This window comes from Cygnus atratus, chromosome 8 (assembly GCF_013377495.2).
Source record: "Cygnus atratus isolate AKBS03 ecotype Queensland, Australia chromosome 8, CAtr_DNAZoo_HiC_assembly, whole genome shotgun sequence".
NCBI lineage: Eukaryota > Metazoa > Chordata > Aves > Anseriformes > Anatidae > Cygnus > Cygnus atratus.
In genome coordinates, this window is record NC_066369.1 from 3,327,873 (window position 1) to 3,354,980 (window position 27,108).

The 27,108-nt window shown below is 36.4% G+C and overlaps 1 protein-coding gene across 2 annotated transcripts; it reads right to left on the minus strand.

The window, feature by feature from the left end:
- Positions 1-17,967: 17,967 nt before the first annotated feature.
- VCAM1 (vascular cell adhesion molecule 1) lies at positions 17,968-26,786 on the minus strand. 2 transcript variants are annotated; one of them, XM_035537233.2, is made up of 7 exons: positions 26,618-26,786; positions 25,643-25,921; positions 24,610-24,927; positions 23,562-23,834; positions 21,884-22,150; positions 20,960-21,226; positions 17,968-20,369 (listed from the first exon to the last, which is right to left on the minus strand). In XM_035537233.2, exons 1-7 carry the CDS (start codon positions 26,679-26,681, stop codon positions 20,209-20,211), a joined length of 1,629 nt encoding a protein of 542 aa, XP_035393126.1. In that variant the 5' UTR covers positions 26,682-26,786; the 3' UTR covers positions 17,968-20,208. The 2 variants fall into 2 exon arrangements, with proteins under 2 accessions (XP_035393126.1, XP_035393125.1); XM_035537232.2 differs by lacking the exon at positions 26,618-26,786 and having other exon boundaries at positions 25,643-26,087.
- Between the last annotated feature and the right edge of the window lie 322 nt (positions 26,787-27,108).

Consider the following 27,108-nt stretch of genomic DNA (forward strand, 5'->3'; position numbering starts at 1 on the left):
GTCTCAAAGGCTGGCTGGAATACTTTTTCACAGCTTTTCTTCGCTTCTGAAAAACTGTCTGTTTGCACATTGGAGATGTCTGCAGTGCAGCCAGAATTTTTCCCACATTCACAAATGCCCAAGACTGTCTTGGAATAATTGCAGCAAAATAAAGAACTGCAAAACCTTGAGACAGCTATCTCACATTAGAATTTCTAGTTCTGAAATTAGATCTACCTAGCTAAAATTTTCTTTTGGAAAAAAAGAATCAAAATACGCAGGTTTTGTTTCTAAGGATAATAATAATAATAAAAACAAACAAAATGGAACAAAATGTAGACAAATAAATTGCCATTAAAAAACTGAAATGCAAATCCTGTCTTCTAGACAGGACTACAAATGCATATAAATGACAATATATTTGATAAAGATGAACAAAATCAAGGTTACAAGGTTTACATTTACATTCAATTCACCTACATTTTAAATTTAAAAATCAAAACACATGCTGCAGTTCTTGTTGCACACTTCTGCATTGTACATGCTGTATATACTTAAGCTTAAATTTTACAGCATAAAGTCTTAAAATGAATGCTGTGTGTAAATCAGTTGTTTCTAGTTAGTGGCGTAAATTCTTTTTTTAAAAAAAACTTCCTGCCCTTTTGAATATTAACTAATAATTACAGTGCGCTACTCGAAGCTTTTAACTCTCATTTATATCAATTTACAATCATATCATTTTTAGTGTTAAGGCTGGATTAAGTCACTTGTGGGAATGTATTAACCTTTTGTTCAGGAAGAGATGAGACATCGCTTGCACCTGCTCTACAAATATGCACTGGGTTTTCTTATGTTAATCAGGCACATTAAAATCTTATATAAAAACTTCAGTGTGGGTGTATAGATACAACTAAGATGCTTACATTTAATACTGCTCAAACAAGTAGTGGCAGTGACTCACAAGTTCTATATGCCAAGGAAACAGGATTAATCCTCTCAACCTGTGTGTCTGTAGTGTATTTCCATGAAAGTGAATAGTGTTTAAATGGATGCAATGATCAGAGAAAGCCACTGCACTGAGATATGCGGGGACTGAAGTCTCAAGACTAATAATACAGGCATTATATGTAGCCAGATACAAAAAGCTCCTCAGAAAATACTGCACCCTGGTTCTGATTACTCTCAAAAAGAGCATCTTTTAGCCTTGTCCTCTCACGTCCTTAAATCTACTTCAGCTAGTAACTGTTGCTCTTCTGAGCTCATGCATCTCAGTCTGTTCACTAAAATATTAGTTAAATATTTACTGTTTTCTAGACCTTGTCGAAAATTCTGCATTCAGTTTCAGGCCGCTCCAAACAAGAAAGACACCAACAGTTAAGGTGGTCAGGGGCTGGAGCACTGTGAGGAGAGGATGAGGGGAGGGGACTTGCTCAGCCTGCAGAAAGGATGGCATAAGGGTGACACCTACCAGCAACCTGTCAGTGGTTGGTAGCAATCCTACAAGTTGGTTACAGGGGAGACAGAGCCAGGCACTTCGCAGTGGGTGAGAGAGAGCAGGGTAAGCTGAAACCAGAGAGACACAGGTGAGATAAAGCCCTGAGCAACCTGGTCTGAGCTCATGGCTGACCCTGAGCTGAGCAGCAGGTTGGACCAAAGCCTTCCCACAGCCCTTCCCACCGAATTGTCCTACGATCTTGAGTGCCCTATCTGGAAACTAATGATCATCTGAACACAGTACAGAAGAATTTTCTAAAATAATATTCCAGCAGAGCTTATTTACAATGGACATTGCTAAAAGGAGTTATAGGTTCAATAAAGCACTATATCAAATACAGGTGCATATAGAAAAAAATGCCAAGTGAAATTATTTACAAAGGAAAAAACAGAATTAGAGCTACATGTTTTTGAATTAAAAACAAGCCAATGCAAACACAGAAGTTCATTCTGTTGGTTATTAGAGATAATAGGAACTATCTATTAGTATCAAAAAATCAAGTAAGATAGATCAACTGAAAAGCATTGTTACTGCTTCCCTAATATTTGACTACAGAAAAGTCTGCAAAGGCAGAGGTAAAATAATGATGAACACAGTCCTGTGTAAAATTAAGCAGAACCAGATTTTTTTCTTTAATCCTAGATTTATTAGTACATTTAGGACCAAAGTTCAAGGCTTAGGAAACCTACTGATAAGCCCACATAAAAGCTAAAAGCCCTTCTGGAGTACTAATACGGAGAAGCTCACACTACAAGCTGCGTGATTTCAAGTTTTTGTACCACCCAGCTGCCTCTTAGGAGTTTTGCAGCCTTTCTTCTGCCCGGGATTCTTTCTGCCCAATGCTTTCCAAATCCAATACCATAATGCCACAACAATAGGATATGTACTAGGACAAGGACTTCTGATTTGAAAATCCTACTTTCAAATAATAACTGAACCTTTTTCTTCACAGACAAGTATTCTAGGGTGAAACTTTAGACAAATTTTCTGCCATATCATGCAAGTGTTCCAAAGTCCATTAAAAACAAACAAATAGAACAAAGAAAAAACACACATTTTATTAGACCAGAAAATATCTAGAATTATTTCTCCTTCCCTCCTTCCAAATACACTTATTTAGTCACCTAAGACTTCCACTTACTGAAGAATAGTTCCTGTGTAAAATTTGTGAAAATTTGTGAAAGCGCTTAATGATTTTTCCACACAGAAACAGAGAATTTTACACACACTGCACTGTTTTAGTTTATACATCTCCAGTTGACCTGAAGTTTATACAAATCCTGTAACATAGGAATGAGCTAGTAGATTGTATGTTTTCTCACCAGTAATGCTTGTAGCACTTGAATAAAGCCAGGTTTTGATCCCAGTCTTCTTTCCTACATTAGTATTATATTCCATCAAAAAAAAAAAGGTGAAGAATAAAGCATTCACTTTTTATCAGACTGCACCCTTATACACAAAAGTATTGCAGACTAAAATAAATTTCAGTGTGTTTTAGAAACAGTTATCAAGACTTTCTTATTGTAACACAACAGCAAACTTAGGCTTATAAATACAACAAAACTATGACTAAGGGAATTTATGTCAATATAACTGAAGATGGAATTTGGTCTATAAACTTAAATGGAAAAGATTGTCAGATTATAGCATTTGGCACAGAAAGAATGGAGAGTGAGCAGTGAGTTTACACAGCATCTCCTTCACTTTTATTCTAGCATCATCCCCTCAAAACGTAGCCACAGACTACTTTGATTTTGAATTATACCTTGCTGTAACAGCTTGCCAGTGAGCACTTCACAGCAAATGAATTATGCCCACTCACCTACCTTTCAGCTACTCAAATTTACCACTTATTTTACTTTTTACAACAGGTGATCCTCTCTTCCCCAGACTCATCTCTAAAGATTCACTAGATTTTGCCTTTCTCCCCAATTAAGGATAAGTCAAAAGTTAGGTCCTCTGTCAGTACCATTTTAAGATCGGAATGTAAAGACAGATTCTCAATTTATAGCTATTAAATTCACAGAATATCCAAATAAGTCAAAGAAGTTACTCTGAAGTAGCACTGGAAAGCACTGGCCCCCTACTGAACAGGGAATACCAACGTGTGCTGACAACTTAGATAGCTACAGTGAGCTTGTCATTAGAAATGAGGATAAGCACATGGCCCCTTTATGTTTAAGTGATTTGGTTGTGCTGTATAAATATCTCTTATCAGAACAAGATTTCTAGCATTCTCTTCCAAGTGGGAGAGTTCATTTTCATAATCAAATTATCAGATGTAAGACTGTACAGGAAGCCTCTTTGAGTTAAGCTGAACCACATCAGCTCAAAATAAGAGCTAAAAAGTAATTACATTCCATAAAGCCCTACAAATCTGTGGCCTTCCATCTTTTTATCCAAACCTTTCATCTTTTTATTACCCCCAACAACGTATCTCTGAACTTTAAACTTCAGCTACTCAACTTTTCCAATGATTTTGCTACACACAATTGTCTTCTCAACTTAAACACTCTTACTAGTATCACTTCTTTTCCAGTTCCAAAATGTAAAAATCTCTAAAAATTATTCATACTTCTGTACTTTTCTGAACTTTTTTTTTTTTTTACTTCTAAAAATGAACAATTTAAAAAAAATCAGTCTAAGATGCTGCTTTTGCTGGAAGTCTAAGAAAAGAGCTATGAGGCTAATTGATGAAATCATTCAAATGTGCCAGTTTCCTTCACCTTATTAATTACAGCTGGAGCAAAACTTTCAAACTTGATGTACTACTGAAACAAAATTTTTAAAAGCAACTAACTGATTTGTAAATGTATATCCTTCAGCAGCATAGGAAAAGTAAAGCATACTTACTTATCTGTACCAAATCTCATTTTCAGAAGTAGCTGCTTGCACTGCCACTGAAGTTTACAATTGCTGCAGTGTGACCAGCTCCTCTCAAGCTCAGGCCTAGAACCTACGAAGTATGAAAATGCTGACACTACCATTTTACTTCTGGCTATGCCGACATCTTCAATATCTTTAAATTTTCTTTGCCTTTTTTTTTTAAACAGCTGTAAAACCTATATGGCTGAAAACAGATACGATAAACAATAATGAAATAGAATGTTAAGAATGGGTTAATATAGCTCAAAAAGTCATATACTAAATAAGAATACTTTATATCATCAGAAATATATAAATTTTTGCATTTTCAGAGATCAATTAAAATACCCAAATTATTGATAATCACTGTCAGAAAGAAAGGTTGATATGATTTTGAACTAGCTTGCTTTTAACACATTTTGGCCAGTCAGCACAAATAATTTTGAAACTGTGCTTTTAGGCACATTTGTTCACTTCCGTCTTAGAAGATGGTGACCTCCAGGACCAAAAGATTTATGTCCTCTGACTGCAAGCCAGATTTCTGTATCCTGTTTATTATTTAATATGTTCTCTGTAAAATAAGCACAATTCAAATGCTTTGCCACTCAATCAACAGCCAAGCTTAAGCCCACATTTAGACAGAATTTAGATGTATAAAACATACGCTGTTTTATCCAGTGATAATTTAATGATGCTGAAACAGAACCCATGAAACCTTTTTCCATGTGAATGACCATGCTGCTCCTGTTATTATGCAGGAAGAGAGGAGAGCCTCTTTCCCACAGACTATTAAATAGTAGTTAATAGTAGTTACTGAAATTTGGAGGGAAATCTATTTAAATCCTTTTTGGCAGAGGAAGAAATTAAACATGAATCTCTTAATTCCTGGATGATACTAACTCACACATTGTGAAAAGAAGGAAACCCTACCACCTCTTGTCCTGATTTTTAAGTGACTCCCTCTGTCCTTCTGATGAAAAGGTTGACTGTCTGTCAGACTACAAGCTCACAAATGGGTGGACAGACATCCCTACAGACCTGTGGGAGGAACTGGCTTTTGTACATACCTAGGTATTGCTCCCTGGCACTTAGGTCTTGGCCGCAATTAGCAACATTTTGGGTGGTTTCCTGCTCCACAACTCACAGGCTGCACAGTGAGCCTTAGGGTCAAACCCAGACCTCCCACTCCCCAGGAATTTGGGCCTCAGAGCCAGGCAATGAAATCCAACTATTGCTCCAAAGCTCCTTCTCCCACCACATGACTACACAAAGTTCAATTTCCAGTAAATCCTAGCAGGCTGTTTCCAGGAGTCACTACTCCCCTGGACATGTAAGTAGTGTGGATAAGATAAATAAGGTCAAAATTCAGCAGAAGAGAATAAGGAAAACTCAGCAGAAAATGCACAATTTTCTTGTGACATATTACAAAAATCCTGAAACACAGCAGATTTAAATTACACAATCTCACCCTATTGATGTAATCCTTTCTTTTGCCTTTTATTCTCTCTCCTAGTCACTGTTCACTCTCTTTTTATCACTGGCTCTGCGCTGCAGACTAACAGCATCTCCAGCTTGCAGACTCAGTTGCAGTAGAACTAAGCACTTATGACAAGTAGGATCAAATTTTAAAAAGTGTCATGTTTTTTACTTCCAATCCTTTTGTCTTTCTATTTTATCTTACAGAAGCATTACAATATCACAGTATTGTTAAACTACAGAATTAGAAGTACAGTCTGGCTCCAGCTAGCCTTGGTTCTTGCAAAACCATTTTACTTCCTGCAAACTACAACAATTGGGGTTGCAGAAAGCATTCAAGGACATCTTTGCAAGGCCCTCCTATTGTTTAAGGGGACCGAGGCTCGCTTCTACTGAGAGATATTCCCAGGAATACAGCACTAGCCTATGCTTGCAGAAGGAGCTTCAGCAAATACTGGTTCAAGATATCTTATGAAATTAAAGAAATATTGCAACAGGGGATTTCATTTTATTTCTCCAGGTACTGAGGAAAAAGACATCCTCTGACAGAGTTTTTTGTTGGTTTGTTTTGTTTTGCATCAAGCAAGTTATTTAAACCACATAAAACTGAAGGAAATTATGCTCACATGTATAACACTGTAGCTGTGCTTGAGTTCGTGAAGGCAGCTGCACACACAAAGCCTAGTGGGGTAAGATCTTCACGTGAGCCAGGCTATCCCTATGCTTGTCACTTCTCCTGGAGAGCCCTTGGCTCAACCAAATTAGACAAAGTGAGAGTTAATGTGTAGGTGGATGATCCAGGAAAAGGACAAGACTGGCTTTTCCCACATAAATGTAAGTCTGTCTTTCAATTAAACCATGATATGCATAATCCACAAAAAAAAACAAAACAACAAAAAAAAACACTTAATCAAACTTTCTGAACGTCCAGAAAACTCTCTTTCCCAGCATTTTACTCCTATGTATGATTTATCTACCCTGCACTCAAACTATCAGCATATGAGCAAGAGCACTCTTCTGCCCCAGCATTCTTCTCCTAACAATGGCTAAAAAGTGTTTTACATGAATTAAACCTCACTATATGCCCAAAAGATAATGTGGTGTTACAAGGCAGGATATAGAAAAGAAAGATAAGTGAATTGAATTGTTAAAAGGTGTACTAGAAAAGACAATCAAAAAGTAGGTTTCAGGATCCCTGGTTCTCAGTTCCTAGTTGTACTGCTTGACTGCTCTTACTATTTAGTAATGATTGTAAAGTTTATAATCATTTGAAAGACTTCCCCACATCACTGATGGTAATGATATTTTAAATCACTGTAATATAGAACTAAATAAACATCTTGTTTTCATACTAACAGATCTCTCAAAAGTCCCAAAGTGCCTCATATATTTTTCACAGTTTGTGTAATTTTGGAAATTCTTCTGGAAAAAAAAAATAGCACCCAGCTTGTGTGCTGTACCACAGCTGTTCTGTTATAGCATTATCACAAGCCCAAAGGACACATTTAATGCCTCTTTGCAAATAGGAATGCAGCAAGGAATCAGGACCAGAGTAATTCAGAAACAATTTTCATTTATGAGCCTGGGGTCTGAAGTTTGTATCAACTGCAGCCTTGTGGGAAGTTTTTTGATTCTATCCACAAATGAAGAGGAAAATCTTTGCAGAGAAACCGCTCCTTCTGGAAAGCTTCTGAGAAGCTATGTCACTGTGCTCCATGACTCCTGGCACTTTCATGACCACCCTTTCCACTGCCTCACAAGCTGCTACCTTGTCTCTTCTCCACAACATTCTGCAAGTACCCATACAGCTATAGTCACACATCTTGCATATGGAACAGGGTTGGGTCAGAGTCCTGAAAACACTTAAAAACTGTTTTCTGTTTGCAAATAGTCTTACTGAAGTGCATTTAAATTACTTACACATTTAAAAAGCTTCATGTTTTGTTAACATGATTTTCAGTCTCACATCATCACTTCATGTGAGTGTCATGGTAATTTTTCAAGACTAACAAAACAGATCTTAGCCTTTGGGATCAGTTATGTCTGCTGCAAAAAGATTAGGGATCAACTTACCCAGTTACTTCTTATCTTGTCTATACTACTGCAATTCAACTATCCAGAAAGGAGACAAATTTGTTAACAAAGTTAAATTAAAGATCCATCAAAAAATTTAATAAATTACAGATAGTAGTAGTATTTAAAATAATGTCTTCTACTATCCAAAAAGCCATCATAATGGCATAATGAAAAGTGTAGTAAAGATGTTTTTAATAGGCTTTTCGCAGTACCGGATTTGCCTAAACACTTTATGGATTTTAGTAATTAACAGCTTAAAAACCACTCTGGCACAGCTTTGCTACTGCATGAAAATAGAGACATTACTTCCCCCTTCAATCTTAGAAGCAAACAATAATAATGTTGGCAGTGGTGACAAACTCACCAAATTTAAGTCAGGGTATTAAATAGCTCTGAGGATGGCTGTCAGTTCAAACTATCAAGATGTTTTTCAAAAAAAAATAATCATTGACTGAAATTATAAATTTTGATATTACACATATATAATAATATCAAAAACAGCTGACCTTAGATATCTCTGAAAAAATATTTCCTAAGCAATTTCTTTACAAGAAGACAGTAGGAAGACAAACAGCAGCAGTTTGTAGATTTATGTTCTTGACTCATGGGTTTTGACAAGAAGTTTTTTGTTTTCTTTTTTGTTGTTAAGCAAGTGGGTGAGTACAGGATGACAGGAATAACATGTGTTCTTAACCAACTTGCTGTTTCAAAACAATGCTGGGAAGCTGCTGACATATCGATATGTATCACTTGTACAGCAAAACTGCTGGAAGGAACTCAGAGAGCAACTTCATCTACAGTTTTAGATCTGCTCACCAAGTTCCTTGGGGAAAGCACCTGGCTCCAGACTGCAGGGTTTCTCCAGGGGCAGTAAACATCTGATGTTTCTCACCATCCTGATGCAACTCATAGTCCTGGGTTTGTCTTGTGCACCCAACGTCCTACCACTCCATCCAATCCATCCCTTGGCTAACAACATCACTGAAGTGGAAGACATTCAACAACTGGTATCTCGGTAGTACAGGGAAGCACATACTGGAGTTCAGGGCTGAACCTGGGATGCGACTGGTGTGATTATAAAACAGATAATCCAGAACAGATATACATGTGAGAACTTTCAAACAGAAAAGAAGCAGAAGAGGTGTTTTGTATATCTAACACTAATGTATTAGTACTAATCTAATCCATTAGTATCTAATACTAATGTATTAGTATCAGTACTAATGTATTTGTATCAGTACTAATGTATTTGTATTAGAAGTGAAAACTTCTACATTTTACTCAATGCTTATTCAGTAAAAACAAAATATGTTGGCCTTCCCCCATACCAAAAGTTCTTATAATTTTCCATAGTGAGAAACACATATTTTAATTGACTTCTGATAATATTAGTGATTTAAGGATAGCTGATCCTAAATGCTATTGGCAACATTCTAAAAAGGAAAGGGATATGGCTGCAGAGCACTACAGGGCAAAGGTAGGAGAAATATAGCCCATCATCACATCTTCCTTTGTAAAGGTTGAATCCTCTGTCCTGCATAATCTCCAACAAGACTCATTTATTTCTACAGTGCAGGTCTTTACATTTAAGAGAACATTAAGACAACCTTCATCTCTTTTCACTTAAATACACTTTTCAATCAAGGATACTATAAAGGAAGTCCTAAATGTGGTTATCAAATACATTTAAAAAGTTCAGGGAAATGGAAAATATTTTTCAGTCAACTTACTTGGAAAACACAGGACATGCTTCAGAAATATCAAAAACGTAGAGAGAAGCTAACTGCCTTTGATTTCCTACAGGAAATTTTTGCTGGTGAGATGCTGAACAATGACTATTTAGATGAGTTTATTCAATCCACTTTAAGTCTACCGTCCATTTTATAAGTAGTCAATTAACAATCACTTTTCTAAGCTCAGTAAAGATCTCTGCTGAGTGTGCATATAAGGTTAAAAAAAGGTCAGCTGTCAAGGTAATTGGTTTCACAGAGACTGAGAACTGATGCAAGCGTGGGAGAGATGGCTCTGTCATCATGTTGATCATCATCACTACCACTAGTTTGGTTGCTATAGACTAGATATGAGTAAGACCCTATGGCAAGTTGGGTGCAGGACCTGACCCAGTCAGAAGTTAGCCCAGCAGGAAAAAAAAAAAAAAAAAAAAAGGATTGACTGGATGAGAAATTCGTATTCAGTAAGTAGCTAACTCTCCTTTTACCTACCATAGGTGAATGGGAATTTTAAGTATGAAATAACCTCTTTTGGTATCAGCTGGACTTTGCTGACCTCAGACCACTGTATTCCAAAATACTAGGATCTGCAAGGAATGAGATGCAGAATAATACAAAAACATTATTATTTGCTCAAGGTAACAAAATGATGGGGCTTCATTTGGAATGGTAAGTACCAGATTGATCACCAAGTATGAAAGGTGATGCTGCTCTAGAAGTTTTGGAGAGGGTTACAAAGATTATTGACATATGAAAAGCATTTCTAGACACAAACACTTAAGAGTGATATTTTGGCGATTTTTTTTCCATTGAGAAAAGACGTAAGACAGAATTGCACACATTAATGAACAGTAGAAAAACAGCTGATGACCAACTTTTGTCTCTGTGTATAGTAATTCAAAAACAAGGGGACAAAGGAGACATTTTAAACAATTCAAAGGAAATACTTCTTCGAAAGCGTGTAATTAAACTATGCTACTCTTATCCACAGGAAGCAATTTAGGACAGTACTTCAGCAAGAGTCATAAAATGACTGGAAATTTAGACTTATGACTAATGTCAGTGATTTGGAAGAGAGACCAAGTCTTATGCCTGCAGACTTAAATCTAAGCAATTTATATCAGAGGGAAAAAAAAAAAGCAAAAAAACCACAACTCAATACTGCAGATGCAGCTGTTCCTAAATCTGTCTTCAGGGGTGTTTTTTACATCCTCTTGTGAAGCATTGGTTGCTGCTTATTACCAAAGAACTGTTTGAGTATTTTTTATTTTATCCTGTATGGCAATTACATTGTTCCTTATGAAACAAGCAACAGTAACTCAAGGAAGGCTCTGTAACACCATGTTACAGAAGAATTTAAACTGGGATGACCACAGGAGATCATCAAGTCCATTGTCCTGTTCAAAGCAAGGCTAACTTTGAAGTGAGATTAGGTTACTCAGGGTCTTTTCTAGTTGAATTGCAAAAATCCTCAAGGACAGAATTTATACAGCCACTGAGTAACTTGTTCTGAGTGCTGAACCACCCTTGCCATAAGCAATTTGTTGCTCACACACAACTAGAACTTCCCTTGTTGCATCTTTGTATGTAATTTCTTTTCTTATTACTGTACACCTCTGAGAACGGACTGTGTTCTCTCTAACCCCTGGTAAGTAGGGGGATACCGAAAGACTACAACCAGACCAGAAATATACTTTGCCCTTCTAAGATGGATTTTTTAATCTATCTGACAATGGTGTTTAAACATACCTGCAGATTACAAACTTTAAATCGCAAAATAGATTAAATAGGATGGAAAAGTAATCTTACACTAGCCACAAAGTTTCTCATACTTTGGCTTTTAAACCTGTAGTCAGTATATTCTCCAAAAAGTCCATGATTTAATTCAATCTAATCGTGACCTCTTTAAAGTTAGGAAATCCTACTGCAGAACTTGCATAAAATTATCAAGAAACATATCGATCAAACATATTATATGAAATTTAAGGTGCTTCTGTATATGACTCTTGTACTGGGATATAATCTCAGGCTGACCTAGAAGATTCCCTATAATACATTCCTTTTATCTAGACTGCAGACTTCTCTCTCTTCCCATAAAAAAACAGGAGCCCCAGGATGTATCTTCTTAAAATGTATATTCAAACCACACGCTTTCCAGATGTCTGTGCTTGACATTTCAACTGCAGGAAAGATACAACTAAAAAGAGGTATTCATCTTTTAACTAAAGGCAAGGATATTAATTTTGCAGCTCAAAATTGACACCTTTTCTTTTCAAGTGTCATAGACTTGAGCTCTGATTACACAGTCTTCACAGGCATCAACAAAAGAAGCTCTTATTTCATCTTTGCTTCATGCTGTTGGTTTATGGCTTCACATATTCATTTTGATAAATCTCACAAAGTGCTACCTTGAAATGAAGTTTTCGTTATTAAGTTTTTGTCATTAATGGTGGAAACAATACCTATGCAAACAATCTTTTATAAAATGAGATTTTTAAAATGTTCTACCAATTCGGTAAGCTCCATAATATTTCTTTCTCATCTGTTTCCTTACTACCCTCTAGCCTGTTTTATTTTAACTCTTATTTTACCATCTAGGACATTTAACAATGGAGGCTTTTTTTTAATCTCTGGTCAAGGTTTCTAAGTACTTAAAACATTAGAACCCAAATAACGTACAATAAAAAAAAAAAATCCCAAGGTTGTAAAAAGCATGGTAAAGGCTTTCATCTTGTTTGCAATGAACAAGAGAAGGTGTGGTGGCTAGTCTTGCTCCTGCCAGCCCTGAACACAATTGTCACAGCTACCCCATTTCATTTCAAACAGACAAAACTGGACTCAAACAATCTTTCTGCAGCAAACCCAAAATCTACTCTCATCTTCAGTACTTGAATCACTCAAAAAGAGAACTTCCACCACCTCAGAACTATCTTCCTTTACCTTGATTTCAGTTCCTTGGAAAGGCCCAGGTCTCAAAAAGGAGCAATATTCTAAAGTAATTTACACCTTCTGGAAAATAGTTCTTTTCAACTTTGCTAGGTGAAAATCGATTTTGTGAATGGACATGCCATTCAAACCAGTCTAAAAAGTGGCCAAGCTAGACCTTAAAGATCAGCATTTTTTTAGTGTTTAGTCTGCAATGCTATTCCAATTAAATAACTTCAATTTTTACTTCACAGAGATACAGTAAGAAAACACTTTTTAAAATAAGTTTTTAACATTCTACTCTGAGTCAAATATAAGCTCATAATAAAAATACTATTATGTCAGTAGCCTGACTACCCTATTCAAAAAAAAAAAAAAAGAAAATTCAGGTTTTCCTCCAACCTAATTTTATAGAAAATACTTGACCTAATTTTTAAAAGTAACTATGCAATGTGCTCACATTTGCCTTAAAAAATAATTTGAATGTTAAATATCTAAGTGGATATTATAAATATCTAAGAAATAAATAAATAAAAAAAATAAAATAAAATAAAAATAAAATAAAATAAATAAAAAAAAGAAATAAATATCTAAGAAGATATTAAATATCTTCAAATGCAAAAGTAATGCTCACTACTCACTTGTACTGCATTAAATACAATACAGACCGCATGCAAAATTACTCCCTAATAGAGTTTGCACATTTAGTCCTCCAGCTATACTTTGTGGGATCACTGTCAAATCCCACCTTCCTGCTGTTGACAGCTTGCAGCAGTAACGTGTAGCATTCTTCATGCTACATTCTCTCATGTCCAAGACATTATCTAGAAATCTAGGTAGCTCATTGTTGAAAGATTGCTCAAACTTTCTCTTGCTTTCTTCCATTTTGAGAAGATTACAAACCAAAATAGTATAAAGTAGAAACTCCAAAACCTCTCTGAAATACCACCACTGGATATCAAACTCAGCAAAGTGGTGCTTACTCCCTTGCAAACAAGGGTGTTGTGGATGCTAGGAATTTACATAATTTCAAGTGACAAAACAAACTGAAAACAAATTAATTGCAAGTTACTTAAACACAGAGAAGCAAACTCTGACTCAGAAAGCCACCGAGCTTCAGAATGGTTGGAGGCTGGAAGTGCATTTGGAGAAGGTGTTACTATATGCTTTGATTTCCCACAGCATTTTTCAGGCATTAACTTTCATCTACTGCTAGTTAAAAATTTGGTCTGACCTACTAGCATGGTCATTCTTATGCTCTCCATCAGAGTCATTCTTATGCATCTCCATCTCCCTTTAACTGTCTCTTTCTAGAGAAGTCTTTTCTATATTGCTATCTCCTTTCCTAGTTCAGGCTCCAAAATTATGTGAGCCCACTTAAAAGACTGCAGAAACCTTGGGGGTGAGCCAGTACCCATCTCACTTTGCCATTCAATCATGCCCAAGACTGAACAGATGCATCAATGATAATCTAATTCAGTCGTCTCTCATCTCTGCATCAGGAGTGCTTTGCTAATAAGAACCACAACAGTTTTTACTATTTTTTCCCCACATCTAAAGAAGCTAAAATCTTAGAGATTTATACAGCCCCCATCTATTGAATTAACAGTGAGCTAGACACAGGAAAGAAAAAGGAATATTCATACATGCATACTACTCGTAGAGCATGTTCTTCAGTTTCTTGTCGCTGCAGATACTTGCTACAAAACAGGGAATGAAACAAAGAAGAATTAAGTTATCTCAGTAATGTTATAGATCTAATAAGCAGGATATTTCAGTACAACTTCATTTTGAACATAGAATTTTCAGCCTATTATTTAGATGTGGAAATAAATTCTCCTGTATCCTATACATTTTTTTAGCTGCTTCTACAGCTATACCACTTTTTGAGCTGGTAAACAAGGCAAGTGAAGCACAATTTTGCCATGTTCTTGATTTTTACTTCAACTCAGACAACTTGGAAAGAGTTATTTATGCCAACATTGTCACAATTTCTCAAAAGAAGTAATGTTCTTTAAATAATATGAACAAAGTCTTGCTATCTGCTCTATCCCTACTCTGTTATCAGCACAAAGGCCATCTTGACTAGAACAAAAGGCTCAACAACAAAGTGGCGCCAGAGCTGTAGTTTGTATCTGAGAAGGTTTTCTTTCCTTTTTCCCAGAGCTTATCTACAAAAACTAAATTATCTCCGTAAAATGTTTATTTCTACATGCTTTTCAGATAAGAGTGTCCAAATGAATTATTCAACAGGGAAGAATCATGCCATCATCTACTGCTATGATGCTTGGATAGGTAGAGAGGGACAAAATGTTCCTGAATTTTAATTTTTTTAATATAATTTTAAAAACTGCAGGCAGTCATGTTTTATCTCTATTTATTTTATTTGTATTTCTGATATTGAAGAAGGGAAACCAAAGCATAATCTGTGGTAAAATTTTGTGGTTAAGCCCATTAGTTGGAGGTTAAGATATGGCGCCAGTAAATACCCCAAGCCCATTTCCTGAAGTTCTCCCTTCAGCTGCATGTTAGAAGCAGTGCTAAATGATCTAGTGCTATGATTTGTTTTGTTTTCATGCATACTGAAGTGCATGGGAATGTAAAAAGTTAGTTTAATCTACTAGGTTCGACTAGGTGCAGTGAAAAGGCTCTGTGGCTTAACAGGTATCAATGTCACAAAGTTACATCACAGGTAAAATTAATAAAGTCTCCACCACTCTGTCTCTCAGCCCTTAAAAGATATGGAAGAACAACATAAAATACATCTATCTGTATGTGTAGGAGTGTTCAAGACATGACATCTGTGTTGGGAACATGGATTCATTCAGCTTCTATGGCACCGTTTTTTTCAGCTGCTGACAGCATATGTCCCATATCTGCCTCTCATTCAAACAAAAGGGAAAATATTTAAGAGAAAAATCCATTAGGTCATAACATTCTGATTTTTACAATTAAATGCAGCAAAGAACAATAAAGTCATTCTGGTTTCCTCATATGCTCCTTTCTGGTTCAATTATGACATACTTGTATACATTTCATTATTTCAAGGAAAAAAAGATGTCATTGTTGCCCCCAAGTCAAGTTGTAAAGTCACGTTAAGTACAGAGTTCAAACTCCTCTAGACTCACAGACCTTGTGACCTATCTTCTATTTATTTATTTTTAGTAAATCTTCAGTTAGTCCTGGCACAAATCTTAGGATTTAAATATTTGAACTTCTTCACTTCGCAAAAAGCAAAAGGTGTCCTTGTACATGTAAATTTTCAGCCAACCAAAAAAACCGTTCCCCTTGTTTCACTCACAACAAATCACAGACATATCAGACTCACTGAGAGGAACAAAGAACAGAGTTAGCAAAGAAGACTTCATGCCCCTGTATCTCAATTTGACCATTTTGTGCACTTCAACAGCATCAAAAGAACTACACAGGTGGAAAGGGCAGAGGGACTTACAGCGGATTCCCTGCTTTGTTACCTGGTAGCTACCCAGTTACTCAGAACAACAAATTTTTACTAAGATGCCTGGTAGCTAACAGAAAAGCACATTACTCTTTTTACAAACATTTTGATATATCTGTTAGCAAAACCTCATCATTCTGGTGGCAGGATATATAGCATGTGGACCCCAAAGACTGTGATGTTTAAAGGCAGTTGGGCTGCACACAGACAACAAAAAAAGAGAGGTAGTTTCCTCATACATCTGCTTCTCTCATTTCTTTTTTTAAATGCAAAGCAGCTTTGAAACTGAATATAGGTTCAAAAAGTGTCAGCTTTTTTACTGGTCAGCTGAATGGTCACGGTAAAATTCAGACTGGTTGTTATGACAAAGATTTAAATAATACAAAAGATGATACAGGGATTAAAGGATTAGAAACATAATTAGTGTCAGTCAGGATGGTTTTATGGAATGTAGGCTACAACAGAAAATTTGTATTTAAGGTATGTAATTTAACTTATGAGGCATTTGTGCCTCAGAACACTTCTGAGGGACCCTATCCTATAAAGGACTGAGAAACTGTAATGGGAATAAGGAATTGAACAAGTTTCCACAGTGATTCTCTAACAACAACAAAACAACAAAAAAATATATATATATAAAGTTAATTTAAAAAAGACTGTTTATGTAATCAGGGCTGCACACATTAGGAATAAAGAAACAAAATCACCTCTCGTAAAAGCAGCAACAGTACTGGAGCATCATATACAGTTCTTTTGTTGACACCTTACATCATATTTTGAAGTACTGGAAGGGATTTAGAAAAGACCACATGGTTTATTTATGCACTGTAGAAAATGCCTTATAGACAAAGGTAGGCTTACAACAGCTCAAACAGCTCTAGTTTATCAAAGAGATGAGAGACAGCTTGATTACAGGATACAATTATCTTGTGAGAGGAAAGGCATAAAAGGCCAGACAAACTGAACTAGCACTTCTCTAATGGGATTTATTAACTGTTCCTTTCAGTATACCTACAAAATCATTTGAAAGCATTCTCAAAAAAGTTTTTAAAAGGTTAAAAACTTCTTCTGTTTGAGCTTTACATTTTAAGGAGGAACATGTTTCAAACTAGCTGTGGCGAGTGAGATTTTGTAATCACTTTCTAAAATTTATACTCATTTTAGCATCGACATATAGCATTGCCCCACAGTATTTCTTGGATAAATTCTTGCTCAGAGTACACAAGGAAAGAGGTAAGATGAGTGGGAGAGAAATGCAAGTCATCTTGCAACAGCACTTAGGTGCTTGTATATACTGGGAACCTGAAGGGAATTTCCAGGAAAAAATATACAAGCACCTAAGTGCTGTTGCAAGATGACTTGCATTTCTCTCCCACTCATCTTACCTCTTTTTATTCCTTCTAAGGGACTACAGAAGAGGGAAAAACGGCACAGAAACTGCTATGCCCCTTCTCCAAGCAAGCCTCACCCAAGCCCATTCAGAAAAGGCCTAAGAAGGCAAGAAATACCTTACCAGGTGTGACCACTACAGCAGTATGTCTCCAGCAGTGAGAGACTGTTCTGGGACAGTATGCAAACCTGGCCACTTTCTGCAGTATATTCCCTGAAAAAATTCTGCCTATTCCCTTTAGTATTTGTTTATGGACATTTAGTCCATTATTTTTTCCTTTCCCCTTTTGTGCCAATTGATACTCTCTTCCTCCTGCAGCAGCAGCTTCTACTTTTTTTTACCTCTTGCTGTGAGAAGTACCTTCTATTATTTGTGTTAATCTGGTCTACCCCTTGCTTGAGTGCCCTGCAGTTCTGGCATTGCATGATTTAGCCAACAACAGTTCTGCATCTGTTGTTTGTTATCAACTACCTTCACAATTTTGAAAACTTCACTCATATCTCTTCCTCCTTCAGAATTCCCTCTCCAAACTGAAAAGTTCCATACATTTTAATTTTTCCTTTTTTTTTTTTTTCTAGGTCCTCCATCCTCTTAATCACTTTAGTTTCTTTACTTTTTATCTTCTAAATGTGCTACATCCTTATTGCAATACAGAGGCCAGAACTGTACTCAGTAGACAAAATGTGTGTGCACTGAAGTTTCACACAGTTGAAAAATACTTTCTGGTTTGCTCACAAGCCAGCACAGAGACAGGCCTGACATTATTCTGAATAAATCTGCCTGGCACCACCTCCGAGAAATTTATGTCATGGGCTTGTCAAAGCTCTCCTCCTCCTCTGTCTTCAGTCTTTTCTTCGCCCTCCTACTGCACGCTCACATTCCTCCAAGCCAAGTCCACACTGCTCTCCCATTTTTCTGCTACACCCCCACTTTCCAAATCTCCCATTCCAACTGTAAATAAGCATAGGACCCTGCATGAACTGATTTACTGTGCACAAAACAGTGCAGAACATGTTATGAAGAAGACATGAGAGATCTGTACCCCACCTCATCCTGCAGCTAGCTCCCAAGAGACATCTGCATTTGTACTGCTGTTGGAGGCAGCTGTCAGCATTTGTAAAGAATGGTAAATAATATAAAGAAATTCCTTTCACGTATCTGTCTGATTTGGCATATGTGAGTGTGTTTGGAGGAGCCAGGCCCACCTTCTTGTGCCTAACACACTGGCTCAGGGCTGCTGGGACTAAATGCGCTCCAATACCTCAGCACCTGCATGCTTAACCTCGCTTTGTACCTCCCACAACTTTGCCTTCAGTGCTGAACATCACTGACCTAATGAGTCAAAGCAGCATTGCTGCCCAGGAGAAGAGATGTAAGGGAGAATACCATTAAATTCCACCTCTCGTTCCCTCTCATCTTTGCCTGTGCACAGAGGGCCCACTATTTTCATATCCATTTTCCTAGCACTGGAGAGAGCATGTGGTGAAAAGGGGCACTAGCCAGGGTGAAACACACAGGCACAGGCTGTCTATTGAAAGGAAATCTGTCAGGCAAGTAATCTGATTTTCCACAGTGAGCAGCCCGGGAAGGGTATTGCTCCAGTAACCAACTCAACCACCGTGGCTGAAGTTGCATAGATTTTGCCTCTCCTCAGTTACGTAACACTCAGAGTTGCTTGTGCCTTTACAGAGAGAGCTTCCCCTGACACAACCTGATATTGCTAATGACAGCAGTTTTCACTCGTTCCTTCCACAGGAACATGCCCGAGAACTGCACAAGTTCTCCCTCAATAACGCTAACCTACACTCTCTAAATTTGCATATATCAGATGAAGTCCACAGATAGAAAGTAGCTACATTTTCAGCTAATAAATTTACAGCAGCTGATTTCCAAGTATAAACCATTCTGCTCTCCAAAAAATAAGCATTAGCAAAGGGGATATGGTAAGCAGGTATTCTGACATAATATTAAGCAAGAATTACTAGAGGAATCTAAAAGAAACCCAGCGATAGTATTATCTTGTAGTAAAAATCTGTAAAGTATAGTTAATGGTAGTTTATACTCTAAATAAAGGGTCTGATTTGGTTCCTCAGGAAACAACAGAATACTACCATTAATTTGTGAATGACTGAATCCTACCTAAACTTCTCAGCTGTCCTAAAACTAACATAATCTCAGCCACTTTCTGAATAATATTCATAATAATGTATTCACTAACTAAAATAGAATATTTCACAAATGAGTCTTCAGATCATAAATTAATTTAAAATAATTAGAAGTGCACGGCCCAGTGATTGTGTAACTTCTTTGGAGGTACAGAGTTTATGGTAAAATAAGAGAAAAGAGAACATTTTCCAGACATTACCACAAGCAGAAAGATTATACTAAAAACATTCACTCTGTAGAATAATACAAAATAAAATATTATCATCTGATCAGCTCAAGTAATGCTGATTTGTATTTCTGAATTAACAACTTCTATGTACAGTTGCAGAGACTGCAATTTTGCAAACTGATATTCAGTTGAGCATATTTATAACACAATTTATACACTATGTACAAACCTAGTTCTCCAAGGAACTCTGTTCAGCCTGCTTTGACACGGAAGTGTTTTATCTATTCCTAGGACAGGATGCTAGCCTTCCCTTTCATTTAAATACTGAAATACTTAACAAGACTTGAAAAAATTTCCATTTACTATCACATGATAGTGTTCTTAAGTCACTTGTTTGTTACCAAATGTAGAGGAATAGGGCCAGTCACAACAATAAATAACATTGCTTATTATGAACTACTTAGACTTATATTCACACAATCACACTTTCAGCCTCAGTGCTTCAACAAGACTGTAGGATCCATTTATCTTTGCTTTTCTTGACACGTAGATCAAAATTGCAACCACAGGTATCGCTATTGCTGTTGTGCAAGAGAATGCAATAATCAGTGGCATCATTTGATCTCTTTTTTCCAATTTTCCTGAAAATGGAGACAAAAGGAAAAAAAAGTTGTGTAAAACCTGATTCAAATGGATATAGATGTATAACTAAAAGCAGAGCTATTAATGACCTTAATCGGAACACATTTTCTGTTTTCATGCACAAAGCACATTTCAAAACCTTTTCCTTTTTTTTTTTTTCTTTAGTTTTCTTTAGTTTTTTCTTACTCCATAGTACTACTCTAATTCTTGGCGGGTATCTTGGTCTTCAGTATACTATGCATGTTCAAACCCATCTGATATAATCTACAATAAAGATTACCATGGAGTTCATAAAGAATACAAGAAGAACATCACGTATTGTTCATGCAGGTGACAGAAATGGAGCTAGAATCCACCTTTTTCTGGCCCTATCCTTAAAGCTACTGTGCCAACTCAGGTAGCAGAGACAACATCCATGCTGAAAAGAGGCTGTTCTGTTATTTCTTTTTATTTATTAATTAATGTTAACTGCAGTATTTTTGTGAAATATCAGCTGTGAAAACTAGCTGTGAACTAGTTTTGCTCACCTGGACACAAAATTCATTGGAAGGTGCAAACAAAATAAGTTTAAGGTAATACATTGACCTACCTACAACAGCTATCTCTATCACTTTGATATTGTTTCCAACCTCATTGAAAACATCAAGCAAATATTTGCCTGTATCTTTTTTGGTGACATTGTAGAGCGTAAAGGTTCCATTCACTGATGGTAGAATAATTTCTCTCTCTTGGTGAACTTTTTTCAGGACCATCTGTGACGGTGGGTTACTGTATGTGCTACATGTAATAGTGACATTTTCTCCTTCTTTAACATTTTCTGATGGATATACTAACACGGTAATATTTTGAGGAGGAACTGAAAAGAAACACAATGTGAAAATTAAATTAAATTAAATTAAATTAAATAAACAGAAGCAAAAAAAAACCACCAAAACTCATGAAGTATCAGCGGCTTGTATATGAAAAGTACTAATCCAGCTGATGAATTCACTACAATCTTCAAGCACATAGCTTTATAATATTAGACAGACACTACTCTGTCACTGGCTACCCCACACATACTGCATCCAACAGCAGTTGACAGAAAGAACATTTTGATGGGGGTATTCTGTGTATCTTTACATTATATGGAGCCTTTTCTTCTTCTCTTGTTTTAAATTCACTGTGTATTCATTTGAGTTCATGAAAGGACACAGACCAATAGACCCAGAGGTCCTCTTTCAATAAAAAAGAAGTACAAAAGGCAAAGGAAAGAGTCCTAAAATAACAGCTTTTCACCAGCTTCCACAATTTTATATCTTGTTTTCAAAGTCAGGGGGGAAGTGGAAATATGAAATATTTTGAATAAGCAAATATTTTGTGCTCTGCAAATCTGGACAGAAGTTTTCATCACCACTAATACCCTACCACTTATGTCAAGAACCTGTGCAACTCATCTCAGCTTTTTAAAGACATCGTCATTCCATCCATCTAAACCAAATATTAACTCTATACAGTAGTTATTTTAGCTGACCTTTGACATCAAGTACTATGTGCTGAGACTGCTTTCCGAGTTTGTTAATGGATATGCATTCATATATTCCTGCATCCTTTAGCTGAGCCTTGTCTATGGTGTATTTGCCATCTTCTGTTTCAAGGGTTGTGATCACATCACCTATTTTCTTCCTTAGGGTAATCTGAACAGCTGGAACATCTGCAGATGTGCAAGAGATGGTAACACTTTCTCCTTGCTTCACCACACTTGAAGGGAAAATTGAAAGTGTTGTATTTTTTGGTGGCGCTACAAGTAGAGAATAAGGAAAAGAGATGGATTAGTGCCAGAAATGACCCCTATACAATACTTCGTTGCCATGTAATAAACAGCAGCAGCAGGGCTTAAGTAGAGAAATCCACTTACTACTGAAATGAAACTGCAATCATTGCATATTGGTTGAGGAGTCAGCATTTGGCATAGCTTAAATGGCAGTTGGAAGAACAGTATACAAAGTTGTAGCTCAAAGGAAAGCCAAAAGGTTCACTGTAGTCTCCTCCACAGAAAAAATTTAGCTTGTATTTTCTCTTTGAATCTTTTGTATGCAGGTAATTGGATCCTATACCAAGAATTATTTGGTGGAAAACACAGGCACTTCTCTGCATAGGTTCTTTGTCTCATGCATGTTTGCCAATTAAAAGGAGTGATGAAAACTCAACTGACATGAAGAATTTCATATAAGCTATCTGTACTAAGGCAGATTTCACCCTTAATTATTTAAAGATACCTAAATGACAGTGGTGTTGGGGCCACCTTTTGTCTCCATTTTTTCTTGTCACGCAGGTGCTACAAATATTGTAGAACTCTGCATTGAGTCTTCTACAACAGTTCAAGTAGGAAAAAATGTTTCCATACAATGTTCTGCTGAGAGTAACCTTCCTCACAAGATTATTTTAAGGAATAGTGTAGACACTGACAGTGTAGGCATGGAGCCTTACAGCAAGAATTCTCCTTCTTCCATCTGTGACATCTGTAAATGAAAGACTACCAATGTGCAGCAGAAAATAAGTATGGAAAAAGTGAAGTGACACTTAATGTGGAATGTGTCTGCAATTTATTCTCAACCACTTAAATATCATTAGTTATGTTAATTCTGCATAAGGCAAAAGTAGTACTAAAGATAGAGAAGGTTTTTATGAAATCAAGAACTGCTCACTCAAGTATTTCCTCATTTTGGTTTTGGTCTCAGATTCCATCTGAAACATTTGGCTCTACCCAAACAGTAGCAGCACAATAATTAGAACAACGACAACAACAAAATATAGTCCAAAGTAGTTTTACTATTAAATGACCACTAAATTTACTAATCACTAAAACCACCTGTCCAAAGGAGACTGAGATGTCGCTGTGAAATTGCTACAGACACTAGCATTTCAAGGAAATAAGTATCCCCCAAAACACCAGTTCTTCAGATTCTTTTATCACTTTGAGCGTTGCATTGCAGTAAACATACAGAGGTATGTATGTACAGCCTTAGAGAATTAGTTGAAAATTAAGCATAGAAATGCAAAGCATAGCCATAAAGAACATTAGTAAATTGTAAGTTAAATCCTGAATACATAATAAGGAAAGCTTCTTAATTTCCTATATATCAGTGTTTCAGCACCCTCCAACCCAATACATAGACTGGTTACTGAATTAAATTCAAGTAGACTTGTACCTTGTATAACAATGTCGACTGTTGCTTTTTCTGTTTTATTAGTTAAAAGATTAATTACTTCACAGATGTACAGTCCTGAGTCAGTGAAACGAGCATGAGGAATAGAAAGGACATTGTTTTCTATAAAATGCTCAATGTTTCCATCAGCCAGATGTTTTCTCCAAACTACTTGTGCTGGTGGATTACTCTCAGTCACACAAGTGAGTTTTAGAGGGTTGCCTTCCACTGGCAAGTTGCTTGGAGATACAGTAATGATAGTATTTTGTGGACCAACTGAAAGAAAACAGAAGAAAGACAAGGTCAGCATGTTATTGAAGAATGATATGTACATCTTTAACAGCAGCTTCTCTAGAGGTGCGTTGCATACAATACAGAGGAAAAATGAATAATGTGGATAGCATTAATGTAGTGGAGCACTTTTGCCAGACTTGATAAGACATTTAGTTTGCAGTTTTGAAAGCTAAGCTAAACACAATATGTACCAATAGCTTGGTTTTTGTTTACTCTTACATTTGTCTCCCTGTTGTTTAAGGCTATAAACCTGAAATTGCTAAGCATACCATGGCAATTTTAAAAATAATTGTTTTTCTGCATACTGTCATTTTTCTTCTGGTCTTCAACTTTCTGACTGAGCACCAGGGCCCAAGATATGAGAGTGACAGATGAGTTACCACAGGACAGATTAACTTCTGTCATGAACAACAGCAGGTGCTTAAGGCAATATGCACAAGCTTCTCAATGACCATTACTGAATAAAAACATTAAATTTCTATGTCCTGGCCTTTAAACATGAAACCATCATCTGTTCCACAAAGATGTTAAAAGACTGTGCTCAGAGATAATGTTTAAGAAATAAAAGGCATATCCTAGCTTTGATATTTTTGCAATACAGTTGCTACAGTTTAACATAGATCCTAGAAAATAGACTATATAAATACAAAGAAGTGCAGATTATTAATGATTTATAGCACAAACTTCATAAATCTATTTCATGAGCCATAACATTAAACAGTATTTGGTATGAAAGCCCTAATATAAAAACACTTACAGTTTGCATTCAGTTTCAGAGAAGTTACTCTTTCTTTGGGCTCAAAGTCCATGTTAGCAATTGGTAATTTGGCCACACAAGTAATCTCTTTCCCAATATCTTCAGTTGTGGGGTTAAATGAGTATGTCACAGTTTTTGTTTCTGTATTTGTGCTGTCGTCTTCAAAGAAATTTTTCTCATGAAGAGTATGTCCCTCTTTCATTAAGAGTACTTCCAGGTGATCAGAAGGATACACTTCAGGAATTTTACAGATGACAGTGGCTGGTTCTCCAGCAACTAATGATGGGCTGATCTCAATGACAGGATCATTGGGGAAAGCTGTACAAACAAAACACATTTCTTTAGTCTACTTGAGATTGGCACTAGAGTCAACATAAGAGCAAGATCCAGACATCACACACCTTGAGTTTAGATGTGTTCAGAACACGACCTTATATCAACTCTATTACAAAACATACCTTGAAAACATACAGGTCTTTTATAAGCAGTTGACACACTAACAGGTAATACATTCATACAGTTGTTGAAATATACAGATGACTTAATAAAATCCAACAAGACACCTAGGCAGTGGTATTGCTACCTAGATAAACAGAGGCATCTGACAAGTTTAGACATCTGGATCATCCCTCTGCAAACTGCAAAGATTTTGATTAGGTGTTCTGCACTTGTAGGTTTCCCATAGGTTTCCCATCTCAACCACGCTGTTTTTTTTTTCTTGTTTTATTTTGTTTTTGTTTTGGTCCAGCACTATAAATGTGTTGGGGAGTCTATGCTCTGGCTTTCAAGTATTACCAACAATAAGAATAAATAAGACCAATACATACAATTTTCGGGATAGAAAGCTAAGCAGAAAGGGGCTGAGAACATCCTGAACAGACAGAGGAATCTTTACAAGGAAACATATGTTGAGCTTTATCAGACTCCTTATTCTATCATTATCAGTTAAATACCAACTGCAACGTCTAAGAACAATTCATCTTTTTTTTTTAAATGAATGAGTACTACCTAAGTAAAAGTAGTTTTTACTTACAGTAAAGTTCAACTTTGATACTCTTCTCCTTTTTCTCTTTTCCACTGCAGAAGACAGTACACAGATAATCATGAGAATTCTCAACACTAACTGGATTCATAGTCAAGGTAGAGTACGTCCTGTAATTGTTCACTGTTCCTCCAAGGGGGTGGTCCATTTGGGTTCTCCATGAAAAACTTGGTGATGCACAGCCAGTAGTATTGCATGTGACTACGAGCATTTCTCCAATCTGTACAACAACTCTGTTAGCAGGTAGAATCTCCATTTCAAAAGCTTTAACTACAATAGGGAGAACATACGTAAACTCAGTAGCATTCTCAACATTTATTTCCCCTCTTCTACTGTGACATGAGCTCATTATTTTACAAGTTTACAATTGTGTTGAGGTTAAACTAACAGATGATACAATGGTTTACATTTCCAAAATACCCCATAAAAATCACTGTTTTCGTCACAGTTAACACAGATTCAGATGATCCTAACAGACAGTTCTGATGAATAAAAAAATGCATAAAACCAATGTGGTCAATGAAAATAAATGCATTGGTAAAATATAACTTTTCTACCAGGTGGATCTAGTTCTAAACCTTTGTAACATTTGTGGGGATGGATGGTAAATAAGATAGCAAGGACAACTGCAGAATTGCTTTCAACAGGCATTTAGTAGCAAGCTTGACTGATACTGTCAGGGATGACAGTAAAAAACAGACATACAGTGATGTACTGCAGTTGTCTCCAAGACTGTCTCTTAGCCAAATTCAATAAGAGTCATTGTAGAGCAAAGAACAGCTCAAAATAAATGCCAAAAATAAACTTACTGACATTTTGAAAGACCTACTTAATTGACAGTTGCATTCACTGGAATGTAAAAGCAAACCGAACAAAGAGATAATAACAATAAAACAGTAAATTGTAGGTCAGTTTACAATTAACAAAATTGAAAGCAAATAAAGAAAACAAACCTTCCCAACTTACCAGTTATTAACACATACAAAATAATTAGCACAGCTTGGTTTATTCTTCCCATCTTTTTTAACATCTGTAATTGTTGTTATTAGGCAAAAAAAAAAAAAAGAGTTCAAAAGCCTCGCTTTATTTCCTGTGAAGAAGCACAGTGAGAGCCTGCTGCTCTGCAACTGTTTATGATAATAGCTGCAGCGAGCTCTTTATAAAGGCTCTTCTTGAAGCAGAGCGGGAAATCCCATGATGGGGAAATCCAGGGTAGGGAGGAAGAGATCCATGCAGGGCTGCCAGCGGTCTCAGCGCCCTCTGCTGCTTTTTTAAATGCAAAACTTAAAGCTCAGGAAAATAAATATTAACACTTGTAATGAAGTTCCTAGAACACTTTAAAAAAAAAAAAGTCAAGATCTGATCCTGCATACGACTGATAAAATGAATGGATGTGGGTAATTACATGTAAAGAATGGAACTATATCTGAGATGGAGAAGTTATTCAGGTTTGTTTT

What these genes read in the sequence shown, in the direction of transcription:
- VCAM1 (XM_035537232.2), bottom strand. Translation starts at nt 26,000, where the DNA reads ATGAGCTCATGTCACAGTAGAAGAGGGGAAATAAATGTTGAGAATGCT. An exon ending in AGTCGACATTGTTATACAAG is followed by an intron (nt 22,151 to 23,561) that starts GTACAAGTCTAC and finishes CTCTACTTGTAG; the next exon opens with CGCCACCAAAAAATACAACA. An exon ending in CATAGTACTTGATGTCAAAG is followed by an intron (nt 21,227 to 21,883) that starts GTCAGCTAAAAT and finishes GTTTCTTTTCAG; the next exon opens with TTCCTCCTCAAAATATTACC.